General features: G+C 39.4%; 1 protein-coding gene across 5 annotated transcripts in view; it reads right to left on the bottom strand.

Annotated features, from left to right (window-relative positions):
* The window catches only part of TBC1D22A (TBC1 domain family member 22A), a 459537-nt gene that overhangs the window by 424884 nt on the left and 16645 nt on the right, over positions 1-18008 (bottom strand). For all 5 annotated transcript variants that reach the window (XM_050936235.1, XM_050936236.1, XM_050936237.1 and 2 more), the window contains exons 3-4: positions 12258-12598; positions 10987-11166 (exon numbers count right to left, since the gene is read on the bottom strand). In XM_050936235.1, coding sequence (XP_050792192.1) covers positions 10987-11166; positions 12258-12598 — 521 coding nt within the window. The remainder of the gene's footprint in view (positions 1-10986; positions 11167-12257; positions 12599-18008) is intronic.

The raw sequence follows: 18008 nt of genomic DNA, 5'->3' as shown, positions 1-18008 counted from the left end.
AAAAACTATAATGCATTAATTAAATTTGTGATTTAACTCCTTGGGAAGCGAATTATGTCTGTTGCTCTGTTTTACCCACATTCTGCCATATATTTCATGTTATAGCAATCTTAGATGATGACCCAACACATGTTGTTGTTTGTTTTAAGAACATTTTCACTGCAGATTTCACAAAAGAGGTACCAATGTGAGATTTCTGAATATAGCTACAGCACTTGACTCAAGGTTTAAGAAGCTGAAGTGCCTTCTAAAATCTGAGAGGGATGAGGTGTGAAACATACTTTCAGAAGTGTTAAAAAAGCAACACCTCCAAAGCGGAAACTACAGAACTCAAACCACCAAAGAAGAAAATCAGTCATCTGATGGTGGCATCTGACTCAGATGATGAAAATGAACATACATCAGTCTGCAGTGCTTTGGATCGTTATTGAGCAGAACCAGTCATCAGCATGGACACACGTCCTCTGGAAGGGTGGCTGGAGCATGAAGGGACATATGAAGCTTTAGCGCATCTGGCATGTAAATAACTTGCAACACCAGCTACAATAGTGCCATGAGAATGCCTGTTCTGACTTTCAGGTGACACTGTAAACAAGAAGCGGGCAGCATTATCTTCCACAAATGTGAACACACTCATTTGTCTGAGCAATTGGCCAAACAAGGAGGAGGAATGAGTGGACTTGCAGCCTCTAAAGTTTTACATTTTGTTTTTGAATGCAGTTATTTTTGTACATAATTCTACATTTGTAGGTTCAACTTTTATGATAAAGAGGTTGTACTACAGCACTTGTAATGAGGGAATTGAAAAATACTATTTCTTTTATCATTTTTATAGTGCAAATATTTGTAATCAAAAATATAATTGTGAGCACTGTACACTTGTATTCTGTGTTGTAATTGAAATCAATATATTTGAAAGAGTAGAAAACCTCCAAAAATATTTAAATAAATGGTATTCTATTATTGTTTAACAGTGCAATTAATCAAGATTAATCTTTTTACCGCACAATTGCAATTACTTTTTAATTGCTTGACAGCCCTAATTAATATTCTGTCTTGATACCTAGCTTTCATATTTGTCCTGAAAATAAGGGTTGATTGTGTATTATATTTGAAAACAGATGGTGAAGTGAAAAACCTAAGATGAAGGCTAGAGGAACAATAGGAAGAAGAAACAGAAGAGGAAGAGCAGTGAAGAAGTAAGATCGAAGCGATCAAAGCAGCAATGCAAAATTTCAGATAATTATTGGTAGGCAAACAGGGAACAGATCGGAAAAAGGTCACTCATGGCAGGCAAGAGGAGGAATAGTGACATTGTTGAGTTAAATCCTGTGCTCCCTGAAGTCAATGGCTAAATTCCCACTGGACTTCAACGACACCAGGGTTTCACCAAGACAGACAGGAAAAAGTAACTGGAATAAGAAATCCAAATCAGAAATACTTTTTTTTTTTTAAATCTATCTTGTAAGAGCAAGACAAACTTTTCATCAGAATAAACATGATGGAGGTTTATGTATTTTTAATACAGCCAAGAATATGGGTGAATGGAGATTTCACCCACCTACTCAGACAGATACAATGCAGTAAGGGAAGAAATAAACCCAACAATAATTTTGTTGACACAGTAGAAAACACACACTTTCCATATATAAAAGCACTGCTCATTCTTTTTTAGAAAGGTATTATTTTGTTTGAAGAGAGGAAATGAATTGAAGATTAAGTGATAATGGAGCATCTCTGCAGTAATTACTATAAATTTGTAAATTAAAATTAAAATGAGACCAACATAGGAGAAAGATAAGACTCAGTTTCAGTGACCGAAGTTTTGAGAGGATTAGAGAAGTATCAATGAAATTAAATGGGAAAAATTTAAGCAAGAGAAAACAGAGAAGGCAATGATTTCAAAGCTAAATTACTAAATCCTCAAGAGTAATATCTGTTTATTTGCATCAGCCTTTTAGACATGCAAATACAACAAACAATCAAGAAAGAAGAGACAAAGCCATTTTTAAGGAAATCTGAACTAATTACTTTATTGCAAATCTTCTTCATTTCATAATTTATCATTTCATATTTAATTAACATCTGGTTAAATACGAAAATCATTTGGCAACATCTGAAAATATGTTATTAAGTTGAAGGTTTGACCACTACTGTTTTGATTAAGAAGCCAACATTATCATTCACCATTAAACTACATAGATTTCTTAGGAAACATCTCAAAGTAGTCATCCCAATTAAAATGTACCCTAGTTAAGTAGATGATAACAATACACATAGGAAAATTAGGGAAATATCTGGAAAACTACAAACCATGATACTCACTTTTAAAACCATGACACTAATCCTCCTAAACATACTCAACACATGACAAATTACTTAAGGATAGTTAAAATAAAATTCTTTTCATAGATTCATTTTATTTTAAAAGCAAAAGCTTCTCTGCAGTGTGATACAGTACTGACCTTCTAGATTAGTTCTGTGTATTAGGGACAAGCATGTTGAGCAGATAATAAACTGACTTGAACATCAGAGAGATAGGGTACTTCTGGATGATAACAGTTTGAAAGAGAAATGATTAGTGGCATGCCACATGGATCAGTGCTGGGACAGATTTTGTTCACTTCATACTATTTATCGATGACCTGGAAGAAGGCATGTGTACCACAATGATAAATTACAGATCAAAAACGGTAGAGGGCAATAAAATTCTAAATGACTTGGACAGACCAGGGGCAGAGAGAGATAAATTGCATATGAAATTCAGTGCTGAGAAATTAAAGATAATGAGGCTAAGAACAAAAGAAAGTTAAGTTACTGCATTTTTGCAACAACAATTTAATTTTAAAAAGTTTTAAAGGAGATAACAGGCCTTAATTCCAGCCTACCGTGTTAATGAACCATATAAAAGGAACAAGGAATATTTATGACAATCACTGTATTCTACCAGGATTAAATCTCCATCCTAGAATGTGTAGATCTCTGTAAACATGAGACTGAATCCACTATCAAGGAGGAAGTACCTTACTCAACAACTTACAGCTGCTGCAAAAGTCACGGAGGTCACAGAAAGTCACAGAATCTGTGACTTCAGTGACTCTGCGACAGACTCACAGACTTAACTCTGAGTAAGGCGAGACTTGAAATTAGGAGCCTTATCTCTGCTGTAATTTTCTAGAATTAATTCTTCCGAAGTTAAGATACTAAGTTTTTGGCATCTTCCTTGATTCAAGATTATCAATGGCAAAAAAAAACAAACAAACAAACCACACACCACACCTATTAATGCAGAACTAAGGTTGCTTGGTCATATGTCATCCCCTTGCACCATGCTGAATTGAGCAAATATCTCAATCTTTGGAAAACCAGGAAATGCAGAATTAAGGTTGCCCATGCCATTTTTCAGCAATTCCCCAATATGCCCGGCTTACACATACCTTCACTCCACCAACCCACAGTTGCTGAAACATACAAGGCTCTTCATTTCCTTTTCCATGCTCTCCCACATGATTTTACCTAACACTATTTAAGGACAAAAAAAGAAACCAAAAAAAGTTTGTCCATATCACCTTCCCTCTGGTCGACTAGACCTAATAGTGGCCAGTGGCAATTATTTACTTACATGCCAGTGCAGTCAGCATTTTACATGAACCTACATGAAATGGTGGAGGAAGTAGTTAGGCCTACTTGATAAAGGTATGTTTATGATATGAAGACATGTGTGGATTACTTTGAGGTGTGAGAAAGAGCTATCATTATGATATGAAGGAGATCTATATTTTGCACATTTGTGTGAGGGGAAAGGGAAGATGTGTACCTTCAGGATCCAGTATCTAGTATCATTTCAATGCAGAACTGTATAGGTTGTCAGTAGCAGGGCTTTTATTACAAAGGAAATTGTCAACAGTGAGTGAAATGAAAGGATTCTAATGCTTTAAAACAGGGGTTCTCAAACTGGAGGTTGGGACCCCTCAGGGGGTCGTGAGGGTATTACATGGGGGGTTGCGAGCTGTCAGTCTCCACTCCAAACCTGGCTTTGCTTCCAGTATTTATAATGGTGTTACATATATTAAAGTGTTCTTAATTTATAAGGGAGGGTCGCCCTCAGAGGCTTTGTATGTGAAAGGAGTCACCAGTACAAAAGTTTGAGAACTACTGCTTTAAGATTAAGTGAAACCGTAGGTTGAGATGGTATTCTGTGAAAAAGCATAAAATAGTTGTGAAAAAATGTGAAGTGGTTCTTAAATTAATCACTTCCCCAGAAAGAATATCAAATGTTTATGTATGCGCTATGGTATGCAAGAATCTGGAACCTAGTGTCAAGAGCCAGTAAAAGTATGTGCTATGTGGATAGAAAGAAGGTAGCATGGGCAACCTTTTTTGATCCTTGAATATTGTTCAGGCATGTCTATGCTACAAGTGTAACAAAGGCACAGCTGCAGTTATGCTGCTATAGTGTAGACACTTGCGACAGTGATGAAAGGAGGTTTTCCGTTGTAGTAAATCCACCACCTCAACTGGCAGAATCTATGTTGACAGAAGGATTCTTCTATTGACCTAGCAGTGTCTTTTTCACACCCCAGAGACATGGCTAGGTTTATCAAAGTTTTAGGTGCAGACCAGGCTATAAATTGAAACCTGTAAGTAAGGGTGAATGTGCTGTAAAAAAGAAGTAATGAGCTTGTACATTTCAGCAACTATGGATTTGGCAGGGTAAACGTATGCGTATTAACAGGGTTTAGTGGAACACTGCTGAAAGAAGGGAGAGTTGTGATTGCATGGGCAGTTTTAATTCTACATTACTTGTTTTTCAGAAGTCTGAGTTTGTTCAATTCAACATTCCACAGAGGGATGACATACAACGAAATTGGCCTTACCTATGCATTAATGAAGGGTATTTTGGCATGGAATTTCCTAGGTTTTTTTAAACAGGAAAAGATATATTGTTGGTAGGGAATTAGTGGTCCCTAATATGTACCACAACTTGCATACCAAGCCAAATCAGCCTGTAGTCAGCAGTCTCCATGTACTCCCTGCTCTCCTGCAAACTTCTGCAATCTTGTGATCGAATCACCTCCCAGGATCCACATATTGGCAAACATAACAGTGCATATGTTTCTTTTCCCTCAGCAATCAAGCTATTTGTACTGTCAGTTCCAAACCTCCACACTGTGTCTCTCTGGAAACACCCATATTAATCTGCCCCAAGATCAGGAAGTAGCCACTTGATCCCCCTCACACTGATGCTAGTAAGATACAGATTCTCAAAACCACCAATCTAAGGATTGCCTACCACTCCGTCCCCTCTCCCATCCAACCCCTTTGCATCTACAAACCCTCTTCTTGTCATCCCCTTTCCCTCCCCTCAACACAGTCCTCTGTCTCCAGCTCCTCCCCATCCCACCCAATATATCAAAAATTTTGGTTAAACCAGCTGCTGACTATTCTGCTGCATTCATAGTAATCCATAAAATAAATACTTGTTATAACAGACAACTGGAAGAAAGTAACATGAAGTATTAAATTTTTTATTGCACAGGTGCACAAAGGTTCAGACTAGAAACAACAGCGGTGGGATGTTTGGCGTGTGCAAAGGCATTGGCACATTCCCTCAAACTAACCAGGCAAGCAAAGAAACTCAGCTTTTTTCCTTTATTGGTTCATATGCAATATGAAACCCTTCCAAACTGCACATCGATGCAGGCAAAGCAGTGAACATATTCCTAAGTACTGTTCACAGTTTGGGTTACTCAAAGATTTAGTGAGTGCCATGCTGTGATAAATAAGGGGGGAGGGAGGTAGCTCCGTTTTATGGACACCCAGCCAGTCAGTTAGCTCTAAAGTCCCTCTCGGTGGCTGTTCTCTGCTTGCTTTACCTGTAAAGGGTTAAAAAAAATCCCCAAGTAAAGGAAAGGGAGTGGGAACCTGACCAAAAGAGCCAATGGGAAGGTTAGAACTTCTTTAAGTGGAGGAAAAAACTTCCCTTGGGTGTCTGTTGTGGTTCTCCAGAAAAGAGGAGAGCAGGGCAGCAGTTATGCCATGAGAAGCTGAAGGCCAGATATGATTTGGTGATTTTTTTTCCTATCTAGAACTACCTATTTCATAACCCGGATATGTAAGTAGATCAGGAATGTTTAGAAAGACATGATTAAGTTTATTTCTGCTTTTTTCCTATGACTAGTGGACTCCTTTGTGCTAACTCCAGATGCTTTTTTGTTTGTTTGTAACCTTTAAGCAGAACCCCCAAGATAGATATTTGGGTGCTTAATTTTTGGAATTGCTCTTTTAAAATCTATCCTGAGTTTCAAATGTATTTTTTTTGTTTTTAATAAAATTTATCTTTTTTTTAAGAACAGGATTGGATTTTTGGTGTCCTAAGATATTTGTGCACATGTTGTTTAATTATCTGGGGGCAACAGCTAATTTCCTGTTTTCTTTCTCAGCATTTCTCTGGGCGGGGGAGGAGGGAGGTGAAAGGCTTGAGGGTATCCCACAGGAGGGAATTCCGAAGTGTGCATTTCTCGGTTCCAAAAAGGGAGTTTTTACATTTGGGTGGTGGCAGCATCTACCCATCCAAAGTCAGAGAGAAGCTATAACCGTGGGAGTTTAATACAAGTCTGGAGTGGCCAGTATTAAATTTTTAGAATCCGTGAGGGCACTCGCCTTCTGCATTCTAAGTGCCAGAGAAGGGAATCAGCCTTGACACATGCACTCTCCATAATCCCCAACCTGGGAGAACTGGGGAATGCAGTAGGTTGGGATGCAGTGTGGTTGGAATGCACTGGCAGAACTAGGCCTGCAACGTTGTTGGGGTGCACTGACAAAGCTGGGGGCCAGCATGCCTGCCTGTCACCTGAGCCCCCAACCTGTCTGGCCATCAATCCCCATTTATCCCTCTCCCCGTAATCTCCCACCCGTCACTGCAACCCAAACCTCTTCTCCCCTATCCTTCCCAGGAAGCATTCACATGATTAATTCCCCCTCCCCCCAATACTCTGATTACGTTCCTCCCAATATAAGGTGCTGCCCATGACTCTCAAATTACAGCAACATCCAGCCTCTCAGTTCAAAACTCTTTTTGCCTTCAGTGAGGCCTTGTGATTAATTGATCTTTAGTTATGTTAACTAAAGTTCACAGCCTTCAAGAGGTCTTATTAGAGCCATCATTAGTACCTCTCAGTTCTACAGTACAAGGCAGCAGAAGGCAACCATTTTTCAGAAGGATCCTGTAACTCAGGAACCCCTTGGACAGATGACCCCAAATTTGCATCATGAACACTACCCCCATGTGGGACACCACATTTCAAAGCAATCTGGGTAACCATTTGGATTTTAGAAAAGTCAAGCTACATAAAATGGCAGGAATGGCTGTTTTTCCATGTATTGGTGCATGGATTTTACGTCTCCACTACGACAGTGGTCTTCCAAGTGTAACTGAAAGGATTTCAAGGGTAGCTGTAATACTTTGTGGTTTGTTTTTGTTTTTTTGTTTTGTTTTGTTATTTATTTCTCCCGTTATGATGGGAGCAAAAAGCATAAAGATAAGAATCTGTCTGTGTTGGATATTTTTTTCATCCTGGAGCCTATTATCTGGCTCCACCACCATCACTTTTTCAGCAATATTTGAGCCTACAAACAAAAAATTACATCAATTTAGCTTTGTAGAAACAGAGGAAGAATGGTTGTGAACACAGGTCCACACTAATTAGACTGAATGAGGTGTCAAACAAAACTGCATATGAGCAGATATCTAAAAGAGGACTTAATCATGATCCTGTTTAGTTTCAAGAAAAATATTGAGAAACTATTCAATTCCTTTACATGTAAAAAGCAGACTATTTCCTACTTCTACATTTGTAATGGGAAAAGGGAAAAGTATTATTTCTTCAAGTTTAAAAAAAGTTCAACAGGAAAGAAGAACCAAGTTTTACTTATGATTATATGGATGCAACTCCCATTGAAATCAGTGTGACTGCACTAGTGTAACAGCAACAAAGCAGAATTTTGCTTCAAACATAAGTTATTTGTGCTATTCATAACAGATTAAATTACAGGTATACGGCCAGTGTGTTGACTGTATGGGGAAATATTCAATGCACACATGCATTCACAAGTATTTGTCTAATTGTGTTGTCAGAGTTAAATAGGTAAGGCTAAATTTTAAAAAGATCCAATACTCATTTTATAATTTATTTCTCTTATTAAAATACTCTGTTTTAATAGGAAATATATGTTTCTATGCCTCTTGCAACTGCATCACTCAAAGTTATTACTGTTGCCTATATTATGCACTCTAAAAAGAAAATAGTTCTGGCGCCTTTTAATTTAGTTATGATATAATTTAAAATGTCATAAGATGTTAGGTGTTCATTTCATATTGATCTGCTTGTAATACTGTTGCTTTTTCTTGTTACTTTATGGGCATCAACAAGTCTTGTGTATTAATCTATGGTATAAGAGGAAAAAAAACACATCATCATGACTTTGACAGAACAGACTACTTCTATATGGCAGAAGTTTTAAGAATATGAATCCTAACAGCACATTAAGATTTTCTGTCGGGGTCCTGATCCATGATTAGGGCTGTGTCATAACATATTCCCAGATTTGGACCTTAGTGTCCAAAATATGGGTGTTAGCATGAAAACCTCCAAGCTTAGTTACCAGCTTGGACCTGGTAAAGCTGCCACCACCCAAAAAATTAGTGTTTTGGGGCACTCTGGTCCCCCCAAAAACCTTCCCTGGGGACCCCAAGACCCAAATTCCTTGAGTCTCACAACAAAGGGGAATAAACCATTTCCCTTCCTTTCTCCCTTCCAGGTGTTCCCTCCCTGGGTTCCTGGAGAGATACACAGAAGCAAGCTCTGTGTATCTAAACAGAGGGATTCCATCCTCCCTATTTCCAGTCCTGGAAAACACAAGTACCGAGATAGCTAATTTCTCTTCCACCCCACCCCCCACTTCGCCCAGAGGGAATGCAAAGTCAGGCTAGTAAATCTAACACACACAGATTTCCCCCTGACTTCTTCCTCCCACCAATTCCCTGGTGAGCTACAGACTCAATTCCCTGGAGTTCCGCACTAAAGAAAAACTCCAACAGGTCTTAAAAAGAAAGCTTTATGTAAAAGCAAAGAAAAATACATTAAAATGATCTCTCTGTATTAAGGTGACAAATACAGGGTCAATTGCTTAAAAGAAAAATGAACAAACAGCCTTATTCAAAAGAACACAATTCCAAACACTCCAGCAAGTACACACCTGTAAATACAAAATAAAAACCATATAAATCACTATCTGATCTTTTGTACTTACAACTGGGAAACAGAAGATTAGAAAAGCAGGAGGCAGAAAAATCCTCTCATAGCCAAGAGAGTACAGGCAGAAGACAAAGAACTCAGACACAAACTTCCCTCCACCCAGATTTGAAAAAGTCTTGTTTCCTGATTGGTCCTCTGGTCAGGTGTTTCAGGTTACTTCTTTCCAGGTGAAAGAGACATTAACCCTTAGCTATCTGTTTATGACAGGCTGCTAGGGCACTACAGTAATATAAATAAATAAAAATAAATAATAATATAATGTCAAAAGTCTGCTAATCACTTGATAGGTAAAAGAAAAACCCTCATAGCAAAGACCTTAAACTCTAGATGTGGATATGGTAGGCGACTGCTATATGCATCCAGTAGGGAGAAAAAATTGATGAAAAAAGATTCAAGAAACTATTTTCAAAGGAGGTTAGTACCTGCAGTTCCAATCAAAATCATTTACCCTGGGACGTCTAAAACAGTCAGCACATGGCTGCAAATGAAGGCAGTGGAAGAACTGGGATTAGCAATCAGGGGCCAGTCACCTCAGGAACTGCAAACATGCATTTCTCATTGCTTTCAACAAGAGTTGCATGCACACATCTTCCAGGATGAGCCAACTCAAGGAAATTCCTATTCCTAGTTCCATTCTTATTTTTAAATTTTTGCCAAAGATCTATGTGGTTCAGAAGAATTTAATCAACTTCTCCAGGTGCAGTATAATCTTTCTAGCCTCTTTACAGGCTCATTTTTCTGTCTTGGAAGTTAAAATGAACCTCAGTGATTCTGTTGCCACTCTCCATATACTAAAAATGACTATGAATTTGGAGAAGCCCTTAGGAAGTAGCTGACTACTACATTTCCTATAGCCTGCAACTCCAGGAGGTTGGTGCAGAGATGTGAACAACTAGAAGAGCTCTTATTCACATAAGACCGCAATTATTTCAGTAATGTCATCTTCATGTTTTTTGTGTGTTAAGTTACAGAAACTGTCAGATAATAGTATAACACACAAAAAATGGTACTGGTAGGGCAGATACTATCTACTATTAGTCCTTGAACATAGAGAATGCTCTTATGGAAGACAAACAGTGATACTTTGATACTATATTGCACTTCACTTCGACTCCTTTTCCCATTTACACGGTTTCGGATGTACCCATAATTCTTCCAGTCGATGGCACAAGTTCATTGGTCTTGGAGTTCCAGTCCGTTGCTCGTCAATCTTTTTTTTTGACATAGAGCAATCTTATTTTTAAGTGTCAAATACCACCTGAATTATGTTTTCCAATATCCAATCTACCCTCTGTCTTCGGTCTCTTGTCATTTGTTTCCACAAGTTATTCCAATGAAAGATAACTCACTGAGTATTTAGACATATAATGAAATAAATACTGCAAGGAGGACAGTGCAGATCAAAAAAGCCACACTATATCAGGTAACAAAAGAATTTAAACATTTTGATGTACACGATTGGTATACTACAAGCATTAGAAAAAGATCACAATTGCATCTTAAAACTCTCAGCTCAGCCAACTCAAAACTGAAAACACTTGAGTGATTAGGAGAGCAACTGTAAATTCTCACCCACATCATTATAATATGGTATGTCAAACTGCAAAAATAATAAAAGTAGGAATTCTTCTGTTTAAAAATAAAAATGATGTGGATTTTAAGTACTTACCAAGATTTGTGTTAGGACCAGCAAGTAGTTGCTTAAATTTGTCTAATCTGAATGCCTCTCTTTCAGTTAGTGCTGGAGTAGCTGACGTATTGTGGTCTGCCACTTCACCTTCTAATGGATCTGTTGGAGCATGTGGAAAGGACTGTGACCTCTGCATGGAAGAGTTTTCACTAACACTCTCTACAACAGAAAAAAGGAGAGTATTAGCAAAGCCCCACGAATTTAGAGATTCTCTGGAAGTCAATGTAGGCCACCTGTAATCTGGTCTACACCATGACTCAATTTAAAAAAACAGAATCTTTGGGGAAATATCCCCAGTGTAGACCAAGCCAGCAGTCTCAACTGCAGATGGCTTCTTAGATTTAGGAGAATCAGTTTTTCCTCCAGGAGTATTCCAGGACTCACAAGACCTTCAACAGAGCACATCAATCTAGGATGTCATACCTCAAAAGGTTAAGGCCCATTTAATTAATTGGGCCCAACTATAAAGACCAATATACTGTGGAAAGTGGTCTTTACCAACTGTTGCTGAGATTGTGAAAAAAACAAGTGTTATTTCAAAGATCAACATGCAGGATATACAGTCCAAGTCAGTTGAGGTTGCACTGCTTCAGAGGAGTTCTGTCCTGCCCTGTGTCCCCTCCCCACCCATCTTCTCCAATTTATCAAGTAGTTTTAAAACATCAGTCTTAACAGATAACAAAAAATGAGCATATATAAATTTTATCCTCACAACCCACATGTGAGGCTCAAGAGAGTTCTCCACATTTTACAGATGAGGAAACTGACAGACTCAGTATGGAAATACAGCACAATTAGAAAAAAAGGAGGAATGGAAATATGAGTAGGTGGAACTAGTCTTTGACCTTTTCTTTTAATTAAACTTCAGGCTGTCTATAAAACAAACAGTTTTAAAACCTTTTGTCTGAGCTGCATCTTAATTGCAAATTTTACCCAAAAAAGTAAACATTTTATAACCAGTCCTGAAATCACCTTGATTCAGCTGACCACTTGACTATACTCAAAGATTCAATTTAAACTAGCAATGAGGTGGTTCTTGTTTTCAAACTGTTAAAACATCGTTACTTCACCCCCAACATTTTAAAGCTTGTTTTGACATGCAATGTCCCTTTCATCAATTAGTGTTCACCATCAATATTTTTTCTTGGGGTATTAAGTTTAAAAAAAAAAATAAAAGACACTACAAGAGTTTAGCACTTTGAAACCTCTAAAATTCAGACTTCAGCATCATTTTCATATCTTAAACATACCTGCAGAACTTGATGCATGACTTTCACTGACTGACTTAACCAGCCTGTTGTCACCATACATCAGTGAAGGCAATTCTGAAAATGGTACTGGTTTGTCTTCCTGTAGCTGTTCCTCCTGCAGTTTATGCTGTTCTTGTAGCCTGCTGTGATTCTGAATTACTTTGTTAGCTGTTTCCATGACTACATCTGTATTTAAATTTTCAGCTGCCATTGCTAAGAGTTCATCATCATCATCCCCAAGATCCCAAGCATCACTTGTGTTACTTTCAAATTCTTGGAAGGTACTGACTTTCTTCAATTTCACAGGAGTTGTTGGTGGCTTGGATCCTGGTTTTATCAAGCTGTTTAAAAAAAAAAAAAAGTTAAGTGTGACTGCTTCATCAGCATTAAGAGCATTAGTCAACAAAGTCAAGGGGGGGAAATAGTCACATTTTAAATCAGCCTCAAAAGATTGTCAAAGACAAGTGGCAGTTGGCACGTAATTGTCACTGACTTTCAGTGGGAGTTGGTCATCTAAGTATATGGCTACACAGAAAAAAAAACAAAAAACCCCGCAGCAGCAAGTCTGAGAAACTGGGTCAACTGACTCAGGCTCAAGCTGCAGGGACTAAAGATAGCAGTGTAGATGTTTGGACTTGGGCTGACAAAGAGATGGAGTTAGACGATGATGTAGTCTCCACAGAGGGGTTGCCCAATGAGGCAGCCAGCCAAGAACAGTTTTACCACTCTAAAGGTGACTAGCCAGTCTCAGCAGTTGCTCTCTGGTGAACAAGAAGCAGGAGAGGAGACGCCTGGTAAGTGGCTGTGGTTTGTGAGGTGCGGAGGTGGGTTCAAGGTATAGAAATGTACAAGGCTGCCTGTGTTTCTGTGTGCCTGACATTTCCTTGTGTGGCTAATCAATACAGCAGACCATAGTATTGATGCATGCCAAGTTCTCATGGAAATCCTCCTTAGAGATTTCTAGGAAGCTTTCCTGGAGGTACTTGGCAATCCTCTGAGGAAGGTTCCTTGGAGGAGCTGCTTTGTTCCTTCTCCCATTGTAGGAAACTTTCCCAGCCATTCAGCAATTGCTTGTGCGGGGACCAAAGCATCACACGGGCAAGCAGCATAGGGACCAGGGAAAAATCCACAGGTGTGTAGTAGATATTCCCTTGCTTCCCTGCTTACCCTCGGGAGTGAGATGTGTGCTACAATAACCCCTGCCCGCGGAAGTGTGGGAGAGTTTAGAATATTTTCTCCAGTCTCTGCAACGCAACCCCTCCAGAGTGCTCTTTTCCCCAGGTAGAGAGCCCTTCCCCCAGCCAACACTCATTATGCTTTAGATGTTTGCCAAGATGTGCGCTTGCCAAGAGTCAGTGAGAAAGTAATTGTAACGTTACCAGAGGTCTATTTTACTGAAATGTTTCAATGCTGTACGTGAATTTAACAATCATGCTTCTGTGCATTGTTTCTTGTGCTTCTGCAGATGTGGCCTTAAGGAACACCCCACACACACTGGCAGAGTATCTCCGTCAGCTAAGAAAGCGCCCAAGATGGAGCAAAGAAGACATGTTCCGGGAGGTAATGCAATTCTCCAATGCAGAGAAAAGAGAATGCAGGGAGTGGAGGAAAGTTGAAAGGCAGGACAGAAAAGAAAATCAGGAATTTGTTAAGGACACTACTGAGCGGGTGATTCAAGTCATGGAGGAGAAAACGCAGATGCTGAAGTTCTTAATAATGCTGCTAACTGAGCAGATGCGTGCCTGCCCTCTCCTGCAGCACATTCAGAACTCTTCCCTGTGCCCCCACCCAAACTCCACCCGCACAGTCCTTTCCGCTTTCCACAAGTTCTCGGTTTCCTGTTCACTCCACCTCCTTGGACAACTTTCAAAATGATAGCTGGACCTACACACAGTTTTGAAAGTCCGCTCTTCCCTTGTACCTCCTTGCCCACCAAGAGTGTGTGTGTGTTTGTGTGTTGTTTTTTCTGAAATAAAAGCACAGTTTTGAATGGTAACTAACCTTTATTTGTGTCCTACAAATTGAGATAGCAAGCACTACCAATACATACACAAGCATTTAAATCATTTACTTACTGGAATTTAAGGCCCCAAATTTCACAATTGCTTCATATGAAAACTAGATGCAACACTGCAGTACCAAATCAGAGATACACATTACTGGTTCTCATTTTCAAAATGTTGCCTCAAAGCCTCCCTCATTCGAATTGCCCCTCTCTGGGCCCCTCTGATAGTCCTGGTATCTGGCTGCTCAAAATCAGCAGCCAAGCAGTCTGCCTCAGCACTCCACTCCTGAGTAAGCATTTCACCTTTAGCTTCACAAATATTATGTAAAATACAGAATAAGGCTATGATCATGGGTGGGTATATTACCCTAATTGAGGCCTAATCTGCCATAAAGGCATCACCAGTGCGCATTTTATCTGCCAAGGGCACATTCCATAGTCATCCGGCACCTACTCAGCTTGTTGTTCAACTGCTCCTTACTGCTAGCCACGTTTCCGGTGTAAGGTTTTATGAGGCATAGTTCTAAGGGGTACGCTGGGGCTCCCAGAATCACTACGGGCATTTCAACATCCCCTATTATAATCTTCTGGTCTGGAAAGAAAGTCCCCGCTTGCAGCTTTCTGTACAGGCTGATGTTCCTGAAAATGCGTGCATCATGCACCTTCCCAGACCACCCATGTTAATACCAGTGAAACGCCCATAGTGATCTGCAAGTGCCTGCAACACCATGGAGAAATACCCCTTCCTATTGATGTACTCCGTCACCAGGTGGGTCTGGTGCCAAAACTGGAATGTGTGTGCCATCTATCACCCCTTCACTGTTAGGGAAACCCATTTCTGCTATGCCGTCCACTATTTCATGCACATTTCCCAGAGTCACGGTCTTTCATAGCAGAATGCGATTAATTGCCCTGCACACTTGCATTAACGCAGCCCCAGTGGTCAACTTCTCAACTCCAAATTAACGTGCAACCAACTGGTAGCAGTCTAGAGTCGCAAGCTTCCACATTGCGATTGCTACACACTTCTCTACCACCAGGGCAGCTTTGATTCTGGTGTCTTTGTGCTGCAGTGCTGGGGCGAGTGCCACACACAGTTCCAAGAAGGTGGCCTTCTGCATCTGAAAGTTCTGTTGCCACTGCTCGTCATCCCAGACCTGAATGACAATGTGATCCCACGTTCAGTGCTTGTTTCCCAAGCTCAAAAGCTATGGTCCACTGCATGCAGCTGTTCCATGAATGCCAAAAGAAATCTAAAGTTGCTCCCACCCATATTATACACTACGTCAGGCAACTGGGAGTCTTGTTCAGTTAGGAACTTCATAATTAACTGCACTGCCACTCACATTGTTTTTAATGACAGTTATCAGAGGATAGGAGAGCAGTGAGGGATCCATCCCTTCATACAAAGATGCCAGGGTGCACAGCAAACAAGGGCTCTTGAAAAATGCCATGAAAGAAAGACGGAAGACCATGAAATGCTGGGATGGAAAACAATGCATCATAGGTAGGTACCCACAGTGCATTGCTCACACTGTCGATGATACTGCCCCAACTGTGGACATGCTCTGCCAACAGAGGGAGCAAGTGTGAACATGCAGTACCTATTTTTATTATAGCGCTTTCTGAGGGTCGGCATAACTTTTGTCGCAAACAGTTATGTCAAGTGTAGACAAGGCCTTAGACTTAGATTGCAAGCTCTGTGGGGAAGGGACCACCTTTTTATTCTTTGTTTCCATAGCCCTAACATAATGGGATCCTGGCTCAAATAACAAGCATGTGTGACATGGCTATTTTAAAAGTGCTACAATATCACCAACACTCAAATGCTTATGTAAAACTAAAATTTCCATCAAAAAAATTCTGTTTAGGTATCTGTATTTAGAGACAGAACATTATTACTACTAAAAGCACAGTGATAATTGTTTCACAGAAATTAATCTGCTCCTGCTACTTACTTCCTACTTGATCTGTGATATTACAATTGTCTCCATGACTGTAACTGTCTCCATAACAGAAAAGATTAGGATTCACAGGAGGAACAATGAAGCAACAGATCTTCTCTGAAGGGGGAATTATACAGAAAAAATAGGACATGGCTAGTCTGCACAGTGCTATTCTTCACAAGTGCACAACATACTCCAGAAGAAAAATGAAAATCAAAAGCGCTTCTTGTATTCAAAGAAAAACAAGCGTGTGGAAAAAAAAAAATCTTAGTATGAACACAAATCAGGATACTCTGCCAGCAGCTTTTTGTATTCCTAATATTGAAAAGTTGTTCTTTTCTTATATTAGTCAATATTCCTGTACTTCCACACACTATTAGAAACACAAGGTGGGAGAGGTAATATCTTTTATTGGACCAACACCTGTTGATGAGATTCTTGCCTCTCATCAACAGAACAAGCTTGATAATTAGCAAAATTGGTAAGAAAATTAGGCAACATTTGTTAAAACTGGATTCATCCTTAACATTATGTGAGAAAGTAGCATAAATGCAGCATTAGAGATCAGAAATTATGTATACAAGGGTTAGGAAATTCTAAAAGTTAAGATTTCCCTCACAACTGTCACTTGGCTGCACTGCGCAACACAAAAATTATAATAACTTGAAGCTGCTTCCTGTCAACCGCTATCCTGAGGTGAATAAACCAAGACCAAGAAAGTAGAGTTGTAAGGAGAAAGAAGCTTTTGCACTGACATCTGAAGTGAACATACTCCAACAGAATGCACTGTTAAATTGAACTTAATTCTTAACTTCCAGCAATGGCACTGTTTGCCTTTCTCCTCCCACTCTTACCCGCTTTCGCTCTACTGTATTACCTCTTTTACCCAACTTCTTTCCTCTCTAAAGATCAAGACTTTTATTCCAATATAATGTCAACATATTTTTGCTTACACTGTATCAAAACGGAATTGGAACAATGTAAATAAGAAACATATAAGTGATGGGGATTATGAAGTCAAGACTTACAGAGAGAAAAATGGAAAATAGGTCGAAGATTTTTTTTTAAACAGTTCCCTTTTCACATGATTCACAGCAATACTTTCTTGCTGTGTCTATTGAGCACTTCATTTCTCAGCCTTAATGTTATACCAGCTATGTCTTGCGGCAAGCATCTGTTTTAACAGGAAGAGACAAGACTGAACTTAGTTATCTTATTGAGTGTGTTAACTCCTTGAATTGGAGTGACATGATAGGCCTATGAAGTTTAGAAGCGCAAATGAAGCGAGGTGTTCTCAGAAGCATCCAAACCAGATAGCATGTGCAAACTGCTCACTTTTAATATTCCTAACTTAAGAACTACTGACCTAATTCTTCTCAGTTTTGGATTATGTATGTCTGAGGAAGTGACTAAAAGAATAAGGGAAGTGAAATTTCTCACTAGTCATTTGACTAACCTAAAGATAGCCTTTTTCCAGTGTAAGGTGCCTTCACTTGGTAGCCAGCTGAAGTTCTTCCCATTCTGAGGAAATTTTATTATTTTGTGAATAAATAAATCAGATTAATTTCGGCTAAACTGTTTGCTACTTCAGTTGTGGAGCGGATTCTGGAGGAGACATCTTCGGTTTTCTCTGGTTGCTCTTAGGCCACCAAATGCTCACTGAGATAGGAGAGGCATTACAATATTTCATTCCAAGTCTCTTATTAGGATGTGTGTCACTCCTGGCTGGCGAAAGCTAGTAGGGAAGCATTGTGTCCAATATTTTTGGAGACTATCAACACCTCCATTAGGGAGAGTGTA

This window comes from Gopherus flavomarginatus, chromosome 1 (genome assembly GCF_025201925.1).
Source record: "Gopherus flavomarginatus isolate rGopFla2 chromosome 1, rGopFla2.mat.asm, whole genome shotgun sequence".
In the NCBI taxonomy this organism is placed as follows: domain Eukaryota; kingdom Metazoa; phylum Chordata; order Testudines; family Testudinidae; genus Gopherus; species Gopherus flavomarginatus.
Note: the sequence above shows the minus strand (reverse complement) of the source record. Positions and strands in the feature narration are given on the sequence as shown.